This window comes from Rhineura floridana, chromosome 5 (genome assembly GCF_030035675.1).
Source record: "Rhineura floridana isolate rRhiFlo1 chromosome 5, rRhiFlo1.hap2, whole genome shotgun sequence".
NCBI lineage: Eukaryota > Metazoa > Chordata > Lepidosauria > Squamata > Rhineuridae > Rhineura > Rhineura floridana.
Genome location: NC_084484.1, coordinates 173208 through 196695, shown reverse-complemented (window position 1 = coordinate 196695; position 23488 = coordinate 173208). Strand labels below are relative to the sequence as shown.

The window sequence follows — 23488 nt, the reverse complement described above, 5'->3', positions numbered from 1 at the left end:
TTCTTGCACTCGGGTCCTGCTTGTGGGCTTCCCCCAGGCACCTGGTTGGCCACTGTGAGAACAGGATGCTGGACTAGATGGGCCACTGGCCTGATCCAGCAGGCTCTTCTTATGTTCTTATGTTCTCCATGCTGTGGCCAAACACATTCTTCCCAGTCCTTGTGAGATGCAACCCATCACTTGCCAGCAATCCATCTTCCAGGAACCATAGCCCGTGGTCCCAGAATCCAAATCTTTCACGTTGGCACCACCTTCGTAGCCATTCATTCACATGGAGTATTTTTCTTTCCCTTTCTACTCCTCTTTTAAGTACTAGAAGGATGGATGAAAAAACTATCTGGGCCCCAAAGTCCTTGAGTTTCCTTCCCAGAGCTTCAAAGTCTGATGTGATTTCTTCATAGCTCTGTTTGGCAGTATCATTTGTTCCTACATGGATGAGGAGAAAGGGATACCTGTCGGTGGGCTTTATGAGTGATGGAAACCCTTCCATCACATCTCTAATCCATCATCCTTGTAGACAGGATACCTGGCGAGTCCATGGATCTTCTCTGCATACTTGGGTTTCAATCCCATGCAGTAGGGAGTCTTCTACTACTAGTACTCCACTTCTTGTTTTGGGGCGTGGTTTTATTGCCCCTGCTTGATTGAGTTTCAGCCTCTTGCTCATTGCACGGTGTCTCCTGTAATGCTTCCACCACAGGGTGTCCTCCAATCTCATCCTTGAGTGGTTGAAAGCAGTCCCATAGCTCCACTGGTGAAGGGTGTCTTCTAGCTCTTCTGCTCCTAACTGTCACTCTTTCCCATGGAGTTTCCTCCACTTCATTATTCCTCTCCAGAGCAGTCTCCTCTTCTGCTACCACATGCTGTTGCTCCTCCACCTCCACTTCTCTTTGCTGCAGTTGTTCCAGCGTTCTGTCTAAGAACTCTTCATCTTCTCTTATAGTCCTCAGTGTGGCCACCCGCCATTCCAGGCCTCTCACCTTTTCTTCCAACAGTGCCACGAGCTTGCACTTGTTGCACATGTATGCCATGTTGTTCTTAAGCAAGAAAACAAACACGGCACACATCTTGTAGGTCACAACCACTGGAGTATCCTTTCCATTCATCCTCTCTTCTACCTTTTGTTTCTTTCTAACTACTTGTTTTGGACTGGCCTGTGCTTTGTCCTTCCTATTACAGGGTAGACTTGAGAGTACCACTGGTGTGCGATGTGCTGTACAAGAAGAATTAGTAATTTTTGGTTGGTTTCTTTTAGGGACCTCCCCCTTGACATCCCCTGTCAAACGCCTTTGTCAAACTCCTGTTTGCTCTCCCTGTTCGCTCACTCTCAGAAAGCTGGCTTGCTTACATGTTCTCACATGTAGACCAACCGAGACAGCTCCCACACATCCCACCAAAAGAAAGTTAATGATGAGGGTGGTCTCACTTCTGCCCCATCTTCGATAGCATAACATAACATCCTAGTCTGTGTCTGTGTTAGAATTGCTTTTAATATGTTTTCTTTAATAATATGTTTTTAACCCTTTTTAAAAATATGTTTTTAAAGCTTTTTAAAAATGTTTTTAATGTTGTTTTGTTTTAATGTATTTTAAGGTCTTTTTAGGATGTTTTAAAGTGTTTTTAGCATTTCTGTTTGCTGCCCTGGGCTCCTGCTGGGAGAAAGGGCGGCATATCAATCAAATAATAATAATAATAATAATAATAATAATAATAATAATAATAATAATAATAAGGGATACCATGTTGGAGTAAATTTATTGGAGGATGTGTCCCCCCAAGCTTTTCTTCACTCGAGCTAATTTTTCATCTAGTGCAAGTTGTCAAAGTCTAGTAAACCAATTTTTTAACGATAAATGTTCTGCCCCATTCCAATTTTTGGCTATTTCAAGCTTCACTGCAAGTTGGAATCTAGATAGGACAAACACCTGAGTCTTAGGAACAATGGAACCCCCTTTAAGGAAAAGAAGTGCCAATGCCAGATCCGGGATAATTGTAGCTTCAAGAACTTTACTATTTGGAAAACATCACTCCAGAATTGTCTCACTTTATTACAGTTCCACCATAAATGTAGGAAAGAGCCACGGATCGGACATCCCCTCCAGCACAGAGGGGAGATGGAGAAGATGATATACTCCAGTTTGACCAGAGTGAGGTGCCACCAATGTATAACTTTCAATGCATTTTCTTTGATTGAGGACTGAGGCTGCTTTTGAGTGTGGGCCTATCCATACATCACTCCATTCCTCTTCTGTAATTTCCCCCTTCCCCAGATCTTTACCCCAAGCTTTATGTGCCAAATTTTCTTTTCCATATTTAAACTCCTAAAGGAGGCTATAAATTATAGAGATAGTGCCTTTTTGGCCAGAAGTTCCCTGTTTAAACAGGGCTTCATAGGATGTCAAAGAACATGGCAAACCTTCTGCTTTATAAATTGTGTTTATAAAGGAGGATACTTGTACGATTCTATACAAGTGAAACGCGCATCAGCACAATCACTGAGAATAAGCAAATTAATGGAAAATTTGGTACCAAATCCCAATTGGGCGGAATTCTAGCACATTCCTAGTGTGTACATGCACATACAAATGAATACCCAAAGCTTGAGTTCCAAGTATCTTCCACATTAAGACAGGGCTAAGGGAACCTTGGTGAGAGCCAGTGTGGCATAGTGGTTAAGGTGTTGGACTACGACCTGGGAGACCAGGGTTTGAATCCCCACATAGCCATGAAGCTGCCTCTCAGCCTCATGAAAACTCTATTCATAGGGTCGCCATAAGTCGGAATCGACTTGAAGGCAGTACATACATACATAAGGGAACCTTAGGCCCAGGGACCAAATGGAGTCCTCCAGCCGTCTCTATCTGGTTCTCGGGACTATCCCAAGCCCACGCCCTCTCCCCAGGTCATATCTCTGATTGGTCCTGCTTTGCACCCAACGTGAGTGTTTTTGCCTGGGTGAAGTACGTCCTTGAACTCTGCTAATGCTTTTGCTTTGGCTGGACAGAGGATATAGAGGGCTGTATGAGTAAACGTTTGTTGCTCCACGCACTTTGCAACAGATGAGGAATAGAAATTTTGGGTCTCTGTACAAATAGATCTGGAGGGAACTTAGCAGTTGGAGCCATTTGAACTTGATTTGGTTAGGGAAAATAGCTGCTATTAAGATGTCTATTCTCCCAAAATTCCTTTCCTGTATCTATTTCAAACCTTGCCTGTACATATTCCCAAGGAAAACTTATCCAAATGGCAACATTCACAAAATGTTTACAAAAATGCATATGTTAGAGGAAAGTGTGAATAAAATGAAAGCAGGATTAGCTGAGCTTCAAGCTCCTTCAAGAAATCCCTCCCGCCAGTTCTAAAGTGAGGGAGTCTACCACCTGCTTCCAGCCATGGATTCGATTGGCCCATTGTTGTCCCATGAAGAAAAAATGGATTGAATGCTTCCTTTCCGCGAGTCCTTGTCTAATGCGTAACTATCATCTATTTATGAGCTCTGTGCAATAGTAACAATTCTGGTCCTGTTCCATGTGGGATGCATCATCTTCTCCCCCAAAGACCATTTCTCTATATCCATCTGGATTATAAACAACCAAATAATGCATTTGAATCCCTGTGGGTGACCTTGGCCTATGCCATTTGGGAACGGCACTTTTTACAGTCAGAACACATTTTAAAAGATGATGGAACCGTGACAAGAATTAGAAACATCCTTGATGGAAGAGGCTTCAGTTCTCCATGATGTACAGATGGGGGAGAAATGTGATTCAGTTTGCATTTAAAGGCGAACCTACCAAATTCACACTTTCTGAAATAATACACCAGCCAAAACAGAGCCATCCTTCACAATTTACACACCTTCAAATTTTGCAATGCAGTTCTCCAACCAAGTAATGTGCATAAAATGCATATTGTATTGTGCATAAAATGCAGATAGTCGTGAAAATAACATGCAAAAATGCATTATATTAGGGAAAATTGCTTTGCAGAATTCTGTAAGGGAAAACCGCATACAAAAATGTGTTTTTAGTAGAAATTCACACTAAAATGCTAAAGAATTTTCATGAGGATTTTTTTAAATCGCTGCTTACTGCAGAAATCTGGAGAACTGAATTTAAGATTGGAAAAAGGAGAAATGGAGAGAATCAAAACTGACCGTTCCATCCATGCAAGCTTAAGAAGGAAGCTCTACATTCACATACTGTGTATTTCTGTGTATCAATTTGCTGGGGCCATAGAACACCGGACGTTGTCTTATACTGACTCAGCCTATTGGTCCATCTAGCTCAGTGTAGGCTGTAGTGCAAGAGCAGAGCAAGGGAAGAACATCTCCCAGCCCTACCGACTTGCTGGGGATTGAACCTGGGACTTCCTTCATGCAAAGCAGGTGCTCTACCGCAGAGCTACCGCCCTTCCCAATATTGACTATGCTTCGGGAATTGGGATGCAGTTCTAGGCTGAAATAATATGCCAAAATGCATTTTGAAAGACGCATTTTAGAGTAAACTACATGTAGAAATTCAATACGTGGCAATAAAAAATGTATGTAAATGTGCATTTTGTGATGAAATACAGATTTCAGCTTTTTGTTTTGTTTTTTTAAAAAAGACAAACTGATGCCAAAAGACAAGGGATAAATGTTTTGAATCAGCCTGCCCCAATCTGGTGCCCTCCAGATGTTTTAGGCTACAATTCCCATCAGTCCAAGTCAGCACGGCCGGAGGGCATTAGATTGAAGAAGCCTGCTTTCAATAAATGATTGTAAGTAAATAAGGAATAAGTTAATAGATAAGTAAGTCATAATGGTTGTCAACAGCTGGGGATGGGAAGGGGCTGCATTCCAGCACTGTCCTTACCAGGGCCGGCACCAGGCATTACTGGGCCCTTGGGCACCAGCGTGCCCGGCCGCGTGGCTCCTGCCTATCCCACTTCTCTCCTGTCTCTTACTGCTGTATGTGCATGGCTGCAATCAACCAAGAGGGCAGTGGAGGCTTCTCTAAGGGACTAATGTCCCCGCCACCATTTTGGTTGATGGCACGCATGTGTGGTATGCTACGTGCACACGCATGCCTGCCATCAACCAAGATGGCGGTAGGGGCATCAGCCCCTTAAAGAAGTCTCCACCGCCATCTTGGTTGATGGCAGTCTGGTGTGCACAGTGCACACAGCACGCACAGTGCGCAGCAGCAGCAGAAGACAGGAGAGAGAGATAGGTGGAGCGAGTGAATGGCCTAGAAGCTGCCTCCCTGCGATCCATGGCAGGAATTCTGCTGTAGATCATGGCAGGGGAGCATTACTCTCCCACTTGTACGAGGGGCCTTTCAAGGCCTGACCTGGCCACCCTTTGGTGCCGGACCTGGTCTTTACTGTGCTGTTTCCTTTCAAAATCCTTTTGAAATTGTCTTCTGTCTAAGCTAAATAAATAAGTACATTTCATTCAGTCTTTCCTCACACATCCCTTTTTGTCTGCCCCCCCCTTTTTGTTTCCATTTGGAGCACATTATGGACACTTGGCCACCTTCAAGATTCTACAGTCACAGTTTTGCAGTCTTTTGAAATAAGATTGGATGCTCTTCATTGCACTTTAGTGCTGTCCACTTAACACTACTGCACTTTGGATGACATCAACAAGTTTCCTGATGATTAACTAATTCCTCTTAAGGAGATGTGACTGTCAACTGAAGGAACCTCAGAACACAATGCTATATATTTAAATTGGTTTGATGGACATAGCTCTCCTCTAGGAATTCTGGGTAGTGTCATCAGACTGTCAGCATTTTTTTTAAAGTGCCAATCTGGGAATGGAGAATCTGTGTCTCTTCAGATTCCATCAAGCCTGACCATCGGCCATGCTTGCTGGGGGGCTGATGGAGTCCTCTGCCACCTGGAGAGTCACAGATTCCCTATCTCTGCCACAGTCTACACAGAACTAGTCTTGAAGTCCTTGTTTAGAACAGTTAAACTGATTTGCAACTATGCATGTAAGGCTCTGTCAATTTTGGTTCTTTCCATTTTTTCCAATATTAAATTCAGTTCTCCACACTTCTGAAACAATTTGCAATTTAAAAAAAAATCCCATAAAAATTCTTCAGCATTTTAGTGCAAATTCCCCCCAATAAACACAATTGTTTATGCAGTTTTGATTGATGTAAACATTTTTGCAAGCAATTTCTCCTAATATAATGTACTTTTGTTATTTTCACAAATACATTCATCTTATGCACACTTTCCCCTAATAGATGCATTTTTGTAAACATTGGTTGGAGAACTACATTGTAAAATTGGGAGAACTGCAAATTTTGAAAGATGGCTGTGATTCAGTTCTTATATTATTTCAGGATCCGCAAATTTGATAGACTTGGCTTTAAATGTGAACTGAATCAAATTTTCCCCCATTCCTATTTGCAACTGGTTTAAATTTGTAGTATATGTATCTGGCTGGTTGCTGTACACATAACACATACACACACGTACATAAAACACCAGCTTTCATTGCTCTGTTACACTATTGATTCAGGTCCCTAGTGAATTCAATTGGCCAGAGGCTACTAAGGGTTAATATGCTGCCACAGAGTTGAAATAGGAGCTAGTGGGAAGTCTTTTGCGCATGTATGTGTGGTATGCCAATGGTCATGTGACAGCTCTGCTTTCCTCTCTCGCTCTCTTGACACAGCAAAACCGCCGGCTTTTACCCACAGAAATTCCAATCAAGGTATTTTCCAGAGCAGGGGAGTTGGAACCAGGCCAGCAAGCAGGAACAGGGTGACAGCCAAGATTCTTGAGTGTCCTGAGCTTGGAATACAGTTTGGAGAGGAGGAACACATGGCTTCATGGTTGGACCCTGACCTGAGAGACCAGGGCTCGAATCCCCACCCAGCTGTTAAGCTCACTGGGTGACCTTGGGCCAGTCACTGCCTCACACTGCCTTAAATAACCTTCCTCACAGGGTTGTTGTGAGGATAAAAATGGAGAGGGGGGAACTATGTATGCCTCCTTGAGCTCCTTGGAGGAAAGGTGAGAAATAAATAAATAAATAAATAAATAAATAAATGTGAAGAATTAAAGGTTGTATAGTGTGGATCTGCCCCCATTCATTGTAACCTATAGATATTGTCTTTAGATTGTGCACAGAGTACACGAGAGTTTTTAAAAAACATTAAGCATTTTACAAATGCTTTTAAATAAACAAATGGAGGGTTGGGAGCTTCAGGTCTGGAAGCTGAAAGTGGTCTGATTCTGGCCCTCGGAATTCTCTCCAGGCCACACCCCTTACCAGCCCAGCTTTGCACCAAGCGTTTTTGCCCTGGCCGGGATGTGCCTTTGAACCCTGATTAATGCCTCTTGTCTGCCAAGAAGGATAGAGACAGGTCTGTGAGTGTGTGTAGAAACTGGTGCACATATGACATTTAGATTTGTTGCTCCACTGGCTTTTATCTCCCCCACCCACCCACCCACCCACCCCAGAGTTTGGAAGGTTGTCCAGAAGGGAATGTAGCCCTTGGGCTGAAAAAGGTTCCCCATCAATGACAGTAACTGTCAAAAGTGAATTATGGGAACTGAGAGAATAGGAATCCTGATTTACCTCTTCACTCTCCTCCTCTAGTTCCTGAAACCGGTCCAGTATGGACACTGGACATTATCTGCAGAGGATCGGGTACCGGGGCCCCACCCAGCCTTCCCTGGAGACCTTGTGCCATCTCCACCCTTGCCACCTCCTCTCTGTGCCCTTTGAGAGCCTCGGCATCCATTGCAAGGAGCTCATTGTCCTGGACTTGCCCCTTCTCTACGACAAGATCATCCGGCGCCATCGGGGAGGCTTCTGTTTCGAGCTGAACGGCCTTTTCCTGTGGCTACTGCAGGTGTTAGGATTTGATGCCAAAGCTGTGGCTGGGCGTGTCCGGAACCGTTTCACGGGGCGTTATGGTCCCCCGTTGGACCACATGGTTATTTTGGTGCAGCTGGATGGGCAACGGCTGCTCTGCGACGTTGGCTTTGGTGAAGGTTTTATGGAGCCGTTAGAATTGAAGCTCGCAACGGAGCAAGTCCAGGAAGGGGGTATTTTTTGGCTGGACCTGACAGGGGAAATCTGGGTGCTGGAGCGCCGGGAAATCTCTGGGAGGGAGGGGAGACCCTTATATCAATTCACCCTAGAGGAGAAGAAACTGGACGATTTCACCAGCGTGTGCCTCTACCACCAGACTTCACCCAGTTCCATCTTCACGTGCAAATCTTTCTGCTCCCTGCACAAAGAAAATGGCTGGCGCCTCATTTACATGGGTTGGCGTCTCATTTCCACAATGGGAGAGAAGCGTACAGAGACTGCCCTGCAGACCTCTGAGATCCCAGCAGTACTCCACGAGAAATTCGGGATCAAACTGGGCGGGGACTTTGAGCCAAAGGATGAAGAAATTCTGCCACCTCTTGAGGAAGAGTAACGTGGGATGAGGGAAACTACTCCCCAAATTTGATAGTTTAGAAGCTGGTTCATGTATAACTTCTCAGGATGCAGCTCCTAGCCATTACCTGAACTGCTGTGATGTCATGGAACTATTACAAATATTCTAACCTCTGAAGGAAAGGGAAGTACTTCAGGCGGTCCAGTCCTGCACCAGTCGGATGGGCTAGAGACTGCTTTGGCTGCTCATACAGCCTAACAAGTATGGCCAATGGCCAGGGATGATGAGAGTTGTAGTTCAGCAACATCTGGAGGGCCTGCTTTAAACAGATGAACCTGTCTCATAACAAATCAAACTATTGCTGCATCTAGCCCAGTATAATTATTCCTGTCTTTCCCAACCAGGTGCTCACCAGATGTTTTGGACTGGGGCTGTCGTCCAAAACATCTGGAAGGTACCAAGGTAAGGAAGGGTGGTCTGGCAGTGGCTCTTTGGGATCTCAGACAGTCGACTGTTTTTTAAAAAGGTATTGGCCCTAGGAGAGTGCATGAAAGAGATGGGCTCAGCTTCCGGTAGCAAAGCATCGTGGATTCAGCTAAATCCATGCTGAATGCACAGAATAAAAAATTCCCCCTGCAATTAATTAATGGAACGAACAAAAAAGGCCATGGGACTTGAAATTCTTGATGGGCACCTGCAACAGAGGTTGTAAAAAAATGGTAAATAGTGGTTTTGAAAGCCAGCAGGTGTGTACAATACTACCTGGCTTTCTTCAAAAATATGCTCCATGGCTGACAGAAGCAAAGGGTACTCAACTGAAAGCAACATCAACATCTCTTTCAACTCTTAACTGAACAGAGCACTCCTAGGGTAGAAACACACTCAGTGGTTTCAGCATGTCTCCATTTTTCTCTCTTCTGAAACTAGGGCCACACAACGCTAGACAAACCCTGCCTCTTTCCCTGTAAAATCTGGTGGGAGCAGCTTGAATGCATTTTTTTTAAAAAAAATTCAGCTTGAGAGAGATTTCACAGCAGATCAACCTGTGTTCCCTCCAGCTGTGGCTAATGGAAAAGCTTTGATCTGGTGACTAGTGTGTTTACAGACCTATGATCCAGAGATGGGGAAGCTTTGGGCCTCCAGATGTTGTTGGACTCCAACTCCCATCAGCCCAAGGCAGCATGGCTAATGGTTGGGGTTGTTCGGTCTTGTGGTCCAGCACCATCTGGAAGGCCACAGGCTAGCCCTTCCTGCTCTACTCCAACGCTTCGGGGGGGGGTTACACTGGCAGAACAGCAGCCGTATCTTACACATGCTCAGCTTGGGAGGGGAAAACACCACAGAAAATCCTACATGGCACAAAAAGAACACACACACACCAAACTTCCATGGACAATCCACCAAGGCCCACCAATCATGCAGTGCCAGTGATGATGCCCATGAAGGGAGCCATTGACTCTGGTCACTGAGGATGTGTCCCAAGGCACAAAAAGCCACAGTGCCCCCACTCCAGGAGCTCTAGTGCTGTAGGCAGCAATAACCTTGTTACTGCCAGTTTCCAGGCACTGGCTTGAATTGCCTTATGATGCCATAATGTGCAGGCATATAAGCAGCCATTTTACTGCCATTTTACACCCTGTCAGCTGATGGGGGCCACTTGCAGAGAAGAGAGGCCTCCATGGGCACAGAGCCCCAGAGGCACAAAGGACATGGGGGGGCCCTTCCCCACCTGGAATCATGAGCCAGTATTTTGTGACCCAAGGGATGCCTTGTGCCATGTTAACCAGCAAGGCCCTATAACTCCTGAGTCTCCACTCAGTCCCACAGCCATGAACACGTACCCTGCAGGTAGGACCTAGGGTGCCCAGGTTCTTGAGAGGGGAGGAAGATAATTGAGTTCCACGGAATTCTGCCTTGATTTCAAGGGAAAGGCTTGTGAGATGGAAGGTTTTGCTCATGTTCAAGAGCTAACAGATGGCCGTGTTTGAGGACAGGAAGGAATTTCCCCTCAGATCATGTTGGCTCATTTATCTGAGAGGAGCAAGCAGGCATAGTGTTGCCTGTCACCTGCACACATGGCTTGGCTCACTTGCTTGATTTGTCCAGAGCCATTGCTCGCTTGGCAGGCGCTGTGGTCTGCAGCCAAATGCTTTTATGTTGCTGTACACCACCCAATATGTTTTGCAAGAGCGTGGTGTATAAATAAATAATGTAAATCTATTGGGAAGAACTGGCAGCCAGTTGATTTTGAGGTTGAATTATATAGCCTTTGGGTCCCTGTCATCTCTCAACTCTATGATTTTAAGTTAGAGGCCTTTAGTGAACTTTAACATATGTGGGAGGGGGTATAATGAGGCTTTATTTTTGCACCATCACTGTGTGTGATGCTTTACTGTGGGTGTGGGGACCCTTTGGCCCTCCAAATGTTGCTGAACTACAGCTCCCATCATCCCTGGACATTGGCCATGCTTGATGGCATTGATGGGAGTTATAGTTCAGCAACATCAGGAGGGCCCAAAGTTCCCCACACCGGCTTTATGAAGAAGTTCCTGCCCCAAGAGGCTTACAACCTATAATTTGCAATGGAGGCTGATAGGTCCATGTCAGTGGGGTGGTGGAATCTGTTCCGGGGTTCACTCTGAACTTTCAAGGAGCTGTCCAGGGTGCTGAATCTAAATTTGGGGTCAGGCTTCAGCACCTTGGACAGCGCTCAAAAGTTCAGACGAAAACCCAGAGCAGATTCCACTGACATGGAACCACAAGCCGCTGCTGATAATTTGACACAGGGAGTGAACTGCAAAAGGGAAGGGTCCCTGAGTCCTGCTGCAAGACAAAAGCCAGGTCCTGCAGACTGAAGGTTTTGACCCTGGACTTCCCCTGTCATTTCTCATATGAATCCTCTTTGTTAATTTTTATTTTCCAGTCTCCCAGGGACTAAGCAGAAGGGCTTGCAGAATCTCACCAAAGGTATCCGTGAGCAGCCTTTCCCTGGCTGGGCCCCAGCAACTGGCAGTCTGCAGGAGGTGTTGCGGCAGCCTGAATACTATCCATGTGGAGATGCACCAATGTTCGAGGGCACCTTTGTGCAGGTGAACTGAATGCTGCCCTTGGTTGGGCAGTGTGGCTTACGGCACAGAGATTTCTGCAGCAGTGTTCCCTGTTGGAGCCTGCCCTCCCCCCACGAACGTACAAGGATGTGCACCATATTGGCCAGCGTAGATTAAAGGCAGATCCACACCACACCAATACCATACATTTAAAGCACATCCAACACACATGATTACTGCTGTTGTTGTTGGTGTTGTTAATTAGATTTATATCTCGCCCATCCGCCCAGCAGAAGCCCATTGAAACCATGTGACTTCTTCCCTCAAAGAATCCTGGGAACTGTGGTTTCTCCCGACCGAGCTACAAATTCCCAGAAAACTTTACAAATGGCAGTTTCCATTATGCTTTGCGGCGGCAGGCAAACCATTTCGCAATTACCGCTAAGAGCCATCCTGTTCCCATGTGCCTGCTGGCTCAGTCTGCCCGCATGCCAGTTTGGGCCATTGTGTCTCCTTGTGTTTCTCTGCATGGAAGTGCTCATAAAGAGGCATGGGAGGGGGCAGATGGTTGCATCGACAACCGACTGCAGCAAAGTGCCCCAGAAGGCCCTGCTTCCGACTTCTAGTTGAAAGGCTCAGGGAGTGGGTGATGGGAAAGGCTTCTATCCAACGGTGGCTGGAGCCCATTGGGACTGTTGGGGCAGAAAGGCAGGGAGCCCCAATGGGAGGTGGAACCAGAGCCAAAGACAGTCAGAGCCAACTCATTCTAGTTGTCTCTATCCTCCTCTTCCCGGCTGAGTTCAATGAGGGGCAACACTCAGGAGACTAAGGGGGAGGAAGCTCAAAGGCAGTGCCACCCCCTGGATTGCTTGCAAGTAAGAAGGCAGGGCAAGTGAGGGCTGACTGAAGGCAGACTAAGAGTCATCGATCATAGGGAGCTGCCTTAGTCTGAGCCTAAGTAAGTTGGCATATATTGCCACAAATAGCCTGATGCAAAAATAGTCTCAAAAGGCTGTTGGTTGAAAGGGTAAACAAATGTAAGGTTTATTACCACTGGGGAATAAAATCATTCTGACAACAGACATACATGTGGCTACTGCAGAGCCAGGAGGAAGCAAAGCCTGAGGAAAAACAAACAAGGAATCAGTAAGGGGAAAATAGGTGGCCTTTCTGTCTATCGCCCCCTACTGGCTCAGGTTACTTGTTGTTGCAAGGGTTGGTGCTTTACTGCCAACAATACTGAGGAGGTTCAGTATTGCCTACTCTGACATGCAGCAGCTTTCCAAGGTTTTAGGCAGGGGCCTCTCCCAGCCCTGTCTGGAGATGCTGGGGATTGAACCTGGGCCAGTCTGCGTGCAAACCAAATACTCTGCCACTGAGCTATGGCCATGCTGCTGTTGGTTGGACAGTGGCCTATATGCCTTAAAGGAGCCACTTCTGTTGCTTCCACCAAAGCCCATACAGACAGCTGTTGCCAGGCAGAACAGACAGTGTTGGACTAAACCGACCTGTGGCCTATCCTGATTATATATGTGATTATATATGAGATTCATGTGATTATATATGAGAGGGGGAAGAAACAAAGGCTTTGATGGTAGGCTGAAGAGACTCTAGGCCTGAAGAGGCGTAGGAGCCACAGTGCAAGGAACAGCAAGGAAGGTCTACTGTCAGCCAGACCCTGCATTGCCCAAATGATTTCAGATGCTGTAGCTTGTTTGGGGCTCCTATTGCCACAGCTTTTGTTCCATTCTTAGCAGACTCCCCTCCCCTCTCCTCTCCTCTCACGCAGGTAACCAAGAGGGGTGAATACGTTGGCATCCACGACCAGCCCAATGTAATCACCATGGGTGTTTTAGCCAGCAGCCCATCTCTACTACTTCCTGACCAGATGATCATGGCCCAAGTAAAGAAAGGTGTCAAAATCACAAAGGCAAAGGTGAAAGACCTGGAGATCACTCGGTGAGATTGGTGTAGTCCCCCATTCTGCCATCCCTCACTTTCCCGGGAAAACCCCACCACCTGGGAGGTTCCTAGGCTGAGTCCTTCCTTCCCTCACAGGTTGATCCCTCTACACCTGGTGAAGATTTTTGTGCATAACGTGGATGAGCGACAGCTGAAAGTAAAGTTGGCAACAGGGCAAATATATTATCTGCAACTCTGTGCCCCCAAAGGGGATGAGAACTTCCTCTTTGAGCGCTGGATTCGCCTTGCTTACATGTTGCACGAGGCCAGCGGCAGGATCAGTGCTCCAGTCAGCTTCACCTCGAAGGAATCGGGGCTTCACACGATACGGACGAGTGCTAGGTTGCGTGCTACATCTGAGAAGGTGAGTCTCATGAAGCAAAGCTACCCAAAAGCCTTCCTTCTTTGTCCTTTACCATATCCGCCTGCCATCATCACGCTGCTCAGTCTTACCCTAGCCCCTCCCCCACCTTCTCAAAAAGAACCCTCAAGGTCCAAATATTTCCCTGCATTCCCTATTTTGATGAGCCCAGGGATGGGGAACTGCAAACCTCTGCAGCCTTTCGATCTGTCCTGTAGACTGTCCTCCTTGGCCTCATTCCTTCTCCTGTCTTCCGCTGGCCACATGCCCACTGCTGTCCTTATTGGCTTCTAAAGCATCCCCTGCCCCTCACCTTTCCCATCTGAAAGGGGAAGGAGGGAGTGTGCTTTGTCAGGAGTTGACACCTCAAGTCACTAGCCACTCATTTCTTCTTGTTCCCAAAATGCAATTTATTTATTTAGAAGCATTGAGAACATCTGTCCTTAGATCACATCTGCATCTTATCTACACAACTTGGGGCACTTCTAGATAGGGGCTTAATATTGTAAATGATTTTTCAGTTATTTCAAACTGGTTATTGGCAACAGTTTTTTTTTTAATTTGGCAGATTTTCCCCAGAAAGGGTGAGTCTGAATTAAATAGGGAAGAAAGACAGGCTGATGTTTCAGTGGCTGCTGGATCTTCTGAAGTGGGTGCCAAGTCAATGGCAGCTGGCCCATCCAGACCAACCAGTCAGCCAGCTCAAATGACTTCTGAGAAACCTGCAGCCGCAGTTGCTCCTTCTGAGCCAGGGAGTCGGGGCCAGGAAAGTGCCGCACATTCACAGACAGCAAATGTGAAATCCCAGGAGCCTAGCAAGGCACAGAGTACCAGGCCACAGACGCCTTCAAGCCGCTCCCCAAAGAAGGGGCGCTCCACTTCTTGGAGCCCATCACGGAAGGAAAAGAAGTCTGGGCTACAAGTCCACAGGACAACAGCATCAGTAGTAGTGGGGCCTTCTCAACAAGGCTGGAAGACTGTGGGTGTGGGGCCCTCCATGGTGGTTGGCCTGATTACAAGCAGGCCCCAGAGCGGAGCGCTGGGAACAGATAAAGAAAGTAAAGAACTAGCCAAGCAGTGCTGCAGGGAAACAGGAACCCCCCAGGTATGCTGGCTGGGAGAACCAAATGGCAGATGTTCAGGGTGAGAAGTACAGTCTCAGCAATCTGGGTTGGGCAAGATAAGAGAACCAGCTGCCTGGTGCGCTTCCTTTGAAGCCCAGCTGAACAAAGGCAAGCAGATCTGTTAGCATCTCTGGGATAAAATGCTCAAATGAGTGAAGAAGACACGAATGTCATATTCTGTGGGGTGTGAAGTGATCGACTATAACCTTGTCAACCAATAGCTCCAAATGAGATGGTGGGAGCCTAATTTATACATTGCCACAGTTTTGTGTAAATTGTTTATCTACAGTCCAGCTCCACACCACTTTGCTTGGATAGAATGAGTGCGAGGAACCTTTGGCCCTCCAGATGTTGCTGAACTACCATGGGCATTGGCCATGCTAGGTTGAGCTGATGGGAGTTGTAGCTCAGCAACATCTGGAGGGCCAAAGATTAATAATAATAATAATAATAAATAATAAATTCAATTTTTGTGTCGTCTATCTGGCCGAAGCCACTCTAGGCGACGTACACACTAAAATTCAGTAAATTACAATACAATACAGATAAAATACAGTAAAATCAGTACGATCATTAATCACAGCAGCATGAAATCAGTTAGGGCGATCAATAGATAATAAAATATCCCAAAAAAGTTAGCCCTCCCTGGAATTCCTGAAGGCCTGTCCAAAAAGCCAAGTTTTTAATGCCCGGCGAAATATATCCAGGGAAGGGGCTTGGCGAAGATCGAATGGGAGGGAGTTCCAGAGAGTGGGGGCCGCCACTGAAAATGCCCTCTCTCTAGTCCCTACCAACCTAGCTGTTTTCGTTGGTGGGTTGGTTGATTCCCCACATCTGGGATAGAAGAACTCATGCGGGGAAATGAAGCAATTCCTTCCCATGCCAGCACCACCCTTTCAAGGAAGCTTGTATGGAAATGAACCACATAATTTCCCCCATCCATGTCGTTCCTCCATCCGGACAGAAGGGCTGTGTGGGAGAAGCAGCTCTCATGTTGCTGGGCTGGAGAGTTAGCAGTTCCTGGGCTGAGGAACACCAACTAAAATTCTCTCACTTGGCTCCTGGCTCAGGAGGAATAGGGCTCCTCCCATAGCTGTGGTTTTGGACCTGTGCAACTCAGGTCCATCCCTAGGTATTATGGGAAATATACAGTTCTGCAAGTTTTAGCTGCAAAGTATGCATATTGCTCTCCTGAACTGCCTAGATATCAAACTAGAGTTAGTGGGCATGTTGTGCTTAGTCCTCCTGCATGTTCTTATTTTTAAAAAATGTTGCTCCCAAAGCAATAACCCCAGAGTCAGGTTAAGAAATCTTGAGTATGAAATCTCAAAAGGTGGAAAATGTAATGCATTTGGGCTTTTTAACTGTTCACCTGAGCCCTTTTCAAATGCTATTTTGTTGTTATATGCCTTCAAGTCGATTACGACTTATGGTGACCCTATGAATCAGTGACCTCCAGTGGCATCTGCTATAAACCACCCTGTTCAGATCAAACGTTATACAATGCTACATTAACGACAGGGGTGCGGAAGACGAGCTTTGTAACCTATGCATGTTCATTAGAATCTGTGAGAGAACCTCACATATGCAGCTGTCCATGTAGGAGGCCCTCTCTTCCTATGATCACAAATCCTGCGCATGCGAGGGTTCTCTAACAAAGACACATTGTGGCAGCCTACTGCCATAATGTCCCCCATTTCATGCATTCCTGTTATGTATAACTGCTGACTCCATTAGTTAAGCATGCCATCATATTTTTGTCTAACTGCTGCATCCATGAGACCTAGAAACATACTTCTTCCATTTAAAACATTTGATTCCTGGGATTCCAGGCAGGGCCAGGAAGTGGTCTCGGGTACTATTATGAACCTTGGAATAACAATAAAAATCAATAGCTGTGTTTTTATTCTGAACTCCTTTAACAAATTAGACTAACTGAACTTGTATCTAAACAGGAGCCAGATGTCCAAGAACAAACTGAAAAAGGCTCTGAGTTCAGGTAGGAAGAAATGCCAATTAGATGGCCTATATGAATGCTTGATTCCCATATCCCCCACCACCATGCCCCTGTCTGGAAGCCATGTCGCTGGCTAATTGCTCCATTTGCTTTGCAGCTCGACAAACAAGCAGCCTTACTTTTGGAACCATCTATAGTGTCCTGTCCTCATCTATGGAGAAACTGAAACTGTCAAAAAGCAGGGAAGATTCTAAGGTACTGGGGCAGAGCAAGGGTGCGGTTTGAATGAAACATTTTGTGAGTCAGAGATGCTCTTCTGTGCATCTGATTGTCATATGCTTCCCTGTTCCTAAAATAAGATGGCAGGTGTGAGGTCAATAGGGTGATCTTCTCTACTCACTATTCACAACTACAGCTGGTTCATAATTGCATGTACATCATTATTTATTTATTGATTGATTCAATTTATTAGTCGCCCATCTGGCTGGCTGTCCAGCCACTCTGGGCGATGTACAAGATAAAAAACCATACATTAAAACGTTAAAATTTAAAACCGTAACAGTAAAAACCTAACCCACCCAAAAGCCTGCCTGAAGAGCCAGGTCTTCAAGGCCCTCCGGAAGCTCATCATAGAAGGGGCATGGCGGAGATCATTTGGGAGAGAGTTCCACAGGGTGGGGGCCACTATTGAAAAAGCCCTCTCTCTAGTCCTCACCAGTCTAGCTGTTTTCACCGGTGGGATCGAGAGAAGGTTTTCTGAGGCTGATCTTGTTGAGCGGCATCCCTGACGATGCTGGAGGCGCTCCTTCAGATAGACTGGGCTAAAACCGTGTAGGGTTTTAAAGGTCAAAACCAACACCTTGAATTGGGCCCGGTAAACAACCGGTAGCCAGTGCAACTCCTTCCGCACTGGAGTGATGTGATCTTGCCGGCGGCTGCCTTTAATCAGACGAGCCGCCGCATTCTGTACCAGTTGCAGCTTCCGGACCGTTTTCAAGGGTAACCTCACGTACAGCGCATTACAGTAGTCTAGGCGAGAGGTGACCAGGGCATGTACCACCGGTGGGAGCAGATGGTTGGGAAGTTAGGGGCGCAGCCTCCGTATCAGATGGAGTTGATACAGCGCCGCCCGGCTCACAGCCGAGACTTGAGCCTCCATGGACAGCTGGGAGTCAAGAATGACCCCCAGGCTGCGGACCTGGTCTTTCAGGGGCAATCGTACCCCATTGAGCACCAGGTCCACATCCCCCAGCCTTCCCTTGTCTCCCACAAACAGTACCTCGGTTTTGTCAGGGTTCAGCTTCAGCTTATTCCTTCCCATCCAGCCACTCACCGACTCCAGGCACTTGGACAGGGTTTCTACAGCCAACCTCGGTGAAGATTTAAATGAGAGATAGAGCTGCGTGTCATCCGCATACTGATGACATTGCAGCCCAAATCTCCTGATGATTGCCCCCAGCGGCTTTATATAGATGTTGAACAGCATCGGGGAGAGGATGGAACCCTGTGGCAACCCACAAGTGAGAGGCCAAGGATCCGAGACCTCATCCTCCAATACCACTCTTTGGTACCTACCAGAGAGGAAGGAATGGAACCACTGCAATACAGTCCCCCATGCCTAACCTCTCCAGGCGGTCCAAGAGGATAACGTGGTCAATGGTATCGAAAGCTGCTGAGAGATCAAGGAGGACAAGGAAGGTGCATTCGCCCCTATCCCACGCCCTCCTCATATCATCTACCAAGGCGACCAAGGCTGTTTCAGTCCCATGTCCAGGCCTGAAGCCCGATTGAAATGGATCCAGATAATCTGCTTCCTCCAAGTGCGCTTGCAATTGCTTTGCCACCACCCGCTCAACCGCCTTGCCTAAGAATGGCAAATTTGAGACTGGGCGAAAGTTGTTCAGATCTTGGGGATCCAAGGAGGGCTTATTTAAGATTGGTTTCATTACTGCCTCCTTGAGCGCTGATGGCATTACTCCCTCTTCGAGAGATGTATTTACCACCATCTTGATCCCCTCACCCAGTCTATCTTTGCAGCTCATAATGAGCCACGATGGGCAAGGATCGAGTAAGCAAGTGGTTGGCTTTAAGGTTGAAAGCACCTTGTCCACTTCATCAGATGGAAGAAGCTGGAACCGATCCCACACCACCAGAGCACCACTGGTCACCTCTGGCTCGCTCACTGTGTCCACAGCGCACGGGATCGCACTCTTAATACAATCGATTTTCTCCGCAAAGTGTTCAGAAAAATCGTCACAGGAGGCCTTAGCATGTTCCATTGGTTCCGGAGCAACTGGACCGACCAGGCTCCAGACCACTTGGAACAGTCTCCTGGGACAGCACTCTGTAGATGCAATAGAGACACCATAAAAATCTTTTTTTGCTGCCCTTATTGCCACATGATAGGCTGCCGCAGCCACTCTAACATGTGTCCGATCATCGTCAGAGCGAGATTTCCGCCACCGGCGCTCTAGCCGTCTCACCTCCCGCCTCAGAATTCGCAACCGTGGGGTGAACCACGGTGCCACCTGAGCTCTATTCAGGGGGAGAGGGCGTTTCGGAGCCACCCAGTCTAATGCCCCGGCGATTGCGGCATTCCACCCCTCCACCAGGGTCTCAGCCGAGTGGCTGTGTGCATGCTCCAGAGAGTCCCCAAGCGCATTCAGGAATCCATCAGGATCCATCAGACGCCTGGGGCGGACCATCTTAATAGGTCCTCCACCCCCACGGAGGGTTTGTGGCACCGAAAAGTCCATCCTCACCAAGTAGTGGTCTGACCATGACAAGGGGGTGATGGATGTACCCCCAATTTTCAGATCACTCCCCTCCTCTCCCGAGACAAACACAAGGTCGAGTGCATGACCGGCTACATGGGTGGGCCCCATTGTAATAAGGTGCAGCTCCCAGGAAGCCATGGTTTCCATGAAGTCCCGAGGCGCCCCAGTAAGGATGGCCTCTGAATGTACATTGAAGTCCAATACCAGCAGGTTTGGGGACTGTACACGCACAGCCGAGACCACCTCCAGCACCTCGGCCACGGAGTCCGTCGTGCAGCGGGGTGGACGGTACACGAGCAGAATCCCTAGACTGCCCTAATAATTACTTGATTATTAGATCTTGAAATGTCTTGGCTTCCATCAAAGAACCCACATTTTAGCATGTGTTTTTAAATTGCTTTTTAAAAAAATGTGTTTTTAAATTTGTATTTGTTTTTAATGTTTTTAATTGTTGTAAACCGCCCAGAGAGCTTCGGCTATGGGGCAATATACAAATGAAATAAATAAATGGGAACAGTAGTTTAAGGGAACTGACCTCACAGACCTACAATTCCCATTACCCTTAAATCATTATCTATATCTACAATTGCCATCACCCGTAACAAACTACAGTTCCCAGGATTCTCTATTAAAGTGTTATAAGAGTGCTTTAAATGTATTATGTTGATGTGACATCAGTGCTTGATGGATGACATCAGAATGTGTGTTTGAGATGACAGTGGGCAATGTAGACATTCTGTCATTGGTGTTCGATCTATGATAGCCCCTACACATGTGCAATCCTTTACTTGATGGTTCATATATGAACCAGCTCATAGTGCAGAATTCTTCCATGCCTCAAGGATGCCTTCTTTCTTCTAGAAGTTTCTTTCAGCATTTCTGCACCATGGTAGCTCCAATGGAGACTTGCCCTAAGGTGATGCTTTTCAGGCCCCCTCCCAAAACCACATTCCAATTCTTTACTCAGTCTATTACTCCGTTTATAGACACATATCTGTTCATGCAAATGTACACCTATTCTTACACCTAACAACATGCAAATTATTTATATTTATATTTATTTATTTATTCAACTTATATCCCGCCCGACTAGCAAACAGCTCTCTGGGTGGCAAACATAGCAACATATACAATAATAAAATTACAAAATCAATAAATCAAATATACAAAATACACCATTTAAGATAAAAATTACAATATTTACATATATAACTTAAATTAAAATGCCATAGAGAAGAGAAAGGTTTTAACACAAACCCCAGCAAGGTTTGAGAAAGAATTCAGTTCCAAGCCTCAGCTAGGGTATATGTGAAGAAATAAGATAAGAGAGCCTCTGAGCATATGTGGAATCCTTTTTGCCACTAACCTCACCAGTTTGGGATTCATTAGCCAGCATGATGTGTGGGTCAAAGGGCAGGTTTGAGTCCTAGGATTTCTTTACCCTTTCTTTCCAAATTTAAACCCTGCCCAGTGGTGTCAAGGATTGTCACTGCATAATACAAATTAAGACCTTGTGCTTGAATTTTGGACAGCCCTATCAGAAGGGAGAGGCAGTCTCATAGGGGTGCTCAAAAGGGAGGGAAGGACTAATTTATGTTGTGAAGATTGCCCAATCCATTCTGACCAATGCTCTTTCTCAGGGGCAAAGGGTCTTTCTGTGTCTTATTCTCGTACACCCTTGAACACAACACCCTCAAGAATATACTTTCAAACATTTAGCAAGTGTACTAGAATAAGACACATTAAAACCCTTTGCTCCTGAAGAAGAACTTTGGTCAAAAAGGATTGGGCAGTCATCACCACAAAACAAATTACTACTTTTAAAGCACCAAGTTGAGGCTTACCTCATCTTATGCTCTAGTGCAGCATTTCTCAAATAGTGGGCCTCGACCCACCAGTGGGCCTAGGGCCACTTTCAGGTGGGCTTCAGTGCCACAGCCTGACTAGTGCCTCTTCACTTGCCTGCCCTGCACCCTAGACATGCCACATAGCCTTTTGGTTGGACCAATGCCAGAAATGTAAAGGTAGCTGGGAGACAGAGAAGTTGTGGGGAACAGAAGGGAAGGAAGGCCTCTCTCCGCAGAAGGAAAAAGACATGAGTGGAACATGAACAGGCAGGAGGGATGAAAGAAACTGGCAGTTGGGTGTGTGTGGATAAGGTACATGTTAAGTGGAAGAAGAAATTACAGGAGATGGGTAAAAATACTTTGAGAGGCATGGGGGGATGGGATGGCATGGAGAAAATATTAAAAATATAAAAGAAAAAGCCCTTTAAAGCCACTGAACTGCACATTCTGAGTGAAACAGGGAGGCTGTCACAGTAGCTCGAGCAAATACCTGTACTTAGGAAAGCAGAGCTATGCAACTCCCTGCCACAAGGAAAACACCGTGGCAAAGAATTTAGCAATTTTTCAAGATGGTTTAGAGATCAATAGAAAATGATATCAGTAATTGCCAGCTGATTATACCAAACTTCATCTGCCACAAGTCTCTGACTGGTTCTGCCCCTGCACCACCATTTTGTGACTGGTGGGCTTCAGTAATTTTCAGTGGGCCAGGGGGTGGAATGTTTGAGAACCTCTGCTCCATTTTTTTAATGCTGTCCCCCCCCACCAAGTTTTCTCCTGCCTCTCCTATAGCCGCCCATCTCTTTTTCCCCACTCTCTTCTCTCTCTTTGCTCTTCCACAGCAGGTGGCTGTCAAGCCTTCCAAACGTGTAACAATCTCAGGCGTGATTGGCCCATCAGGGAAAAGTGTCCCGGAGGAGAAGAAGGAGGAAGAAGAGGCAGGGAATCCTGAGCTCCACACAGTTGACAATCTGAGGATGGATGCAGGCTCCAGTGCAGCAGCTATGATGGGGCAGATACAGACCGCCCACCCCCACAGTCCCACGCTTCAATGGGAGAAGGAGCCCCTGAGGCAAAGAGTCCTGCAGTTGGGGGTGGCAACTCAGAAGCAGCTGAATTCTCAAGGCCAGGCAGCCAGATCATTGCCAGGGAGCCTGGTGTGGCAAACGTGACTTCCCAGAAGTCTGACCAGATCAAGGATGTGGGACAGCCCAGCACTCCCCGCCTGGAGGATCAGGGTTGCCAGGTCTCCGGTTTCCTTCTGGAGTCTCAGGGGAAAAGGAGCCGTCTCCGGCGTTTAAAAAGGTGGATGTCCTGCTTTTCAGCAGCCCCCTCAGCCACGCATGCGTGATTGACACACGCATACGTTGGGCTGTGGCTGGCCGCCTTCCCGCCCTTTCTCAGTCAGCCAGGGACTGCAGACACAGGAGGACGAAGCGGCTGCCAGCAGGTGCCTCAAGAAGACTCGAGCTGCCGCCGTCATTGCATGGAAGCTGCCTTGGCACTGGGTCGACAAGCCGAAAGGAGTTCAACGAGGCTAAGTGCGGGAGAAGAAGGGCACGCACATATACACAAGAGCCTTCCCCATCCTGAAAGCAGGCAGGGGCTCCCGGCCACTTCCCTCCCGGAAAACGGCTGACAGGCCCAAGACGGTCCTTCTCCTCCTCCTCTCACCTGCGACCGGCTTCAAGCGCCGGCTGCCTTTCGCGCAGAGTTCCGGGTTGCCGAGCGCCAACCTCGGCCTCGCCAGCCCACGTGGCAGAAGGCACATGCCTGCCCGCCCTGCCTTCTTTGGGCCGAGAAGGCGGAGTCCCAGCGCGCCCAGGAGGGGAAGAGCGGGTGGTGGGGTGGAGGCTTAGGTTTGGGAGAGGCGCCTCGGCCGTTGCCAGCCTCGGGGGGGAGGACGGAGCCTGCCCCTCACCGTTTCCTGAAGGGACCCCCCCCCAGCAGCAGCCCCTGCCCGCTGCCGAGCGGCCTGCCAGCCTCAGCAGGAGTGGAGGCCGGCCAGCCGGCTCCT

The 23488-nt window shown here is 47.2% G+C and overlaps 2 protein-coding genes across 10 annotated transcripts in view; one reads left to right on the top strand and one right to left on the bottom strand.

The window, feature by feature from the left end:
• Nucleotides 1-6656: 6656 nt before the first annotated feature.
• Nucleotides 6657-23002, top strand: LOC133386162 (Golgi-associated RAB2 interactor protein 5A-like). Of its 2 annotated transcripts, none has more exons than XM_061629764.1 (8): nucleotides 6657-6712; nucleotides 7604-8055; nucleotides 11328-11485; nucleotides 13233-13402; nucleotides 13502-13769; nucleotides 16846-16889; nucleotides 17005-17102; nucleotides 22314-23002. In XM_061629764.1, exons 2-7 carry the CDS (start codon nucleotides 7623-7625, stop codon nucleotides 17042-17044), a joined length of 1113 nt encoding a protein of 370 aa, XP_061485748.1. In that variant the 5' UTR covers nucleotides 6657-6712; nucleotides 7604-7622; the 3' UTR covers nucleotides 17045-17102; nucleotides 22314-23002. The 2 variants fall into 2 exon arrangements, with proteins under 2 accessions (XP_061485748.1, XP_061485747.1); XM_061629763.1 differs by having other exon boundaries at nucleotides 6673-7014.
• LOC133386163 (tumor protein p63-regulated gene 1 protein-like) overlaps nucleotides 12463-23488 on the bottom strand; it is a 51543-nt gene continuing 40517 nt past the window's right edge. For 7 of the 8 annotated variants that reach the window (XM_061629765.1, XM_061629766.1, XM_061629768.1 and 4 more), the window contains one exon: nucleotides 12573-14805. In XM_061629765.1, the coding sequence (XP_061485749.1) occupies nucleotides 14727-14805 (79 nt within the window). In that variant the 3' untranslated portion in view covers nucleotides 12573-14726. The other variant, XM_061629770.1, reaches the window with a different exon arrangement.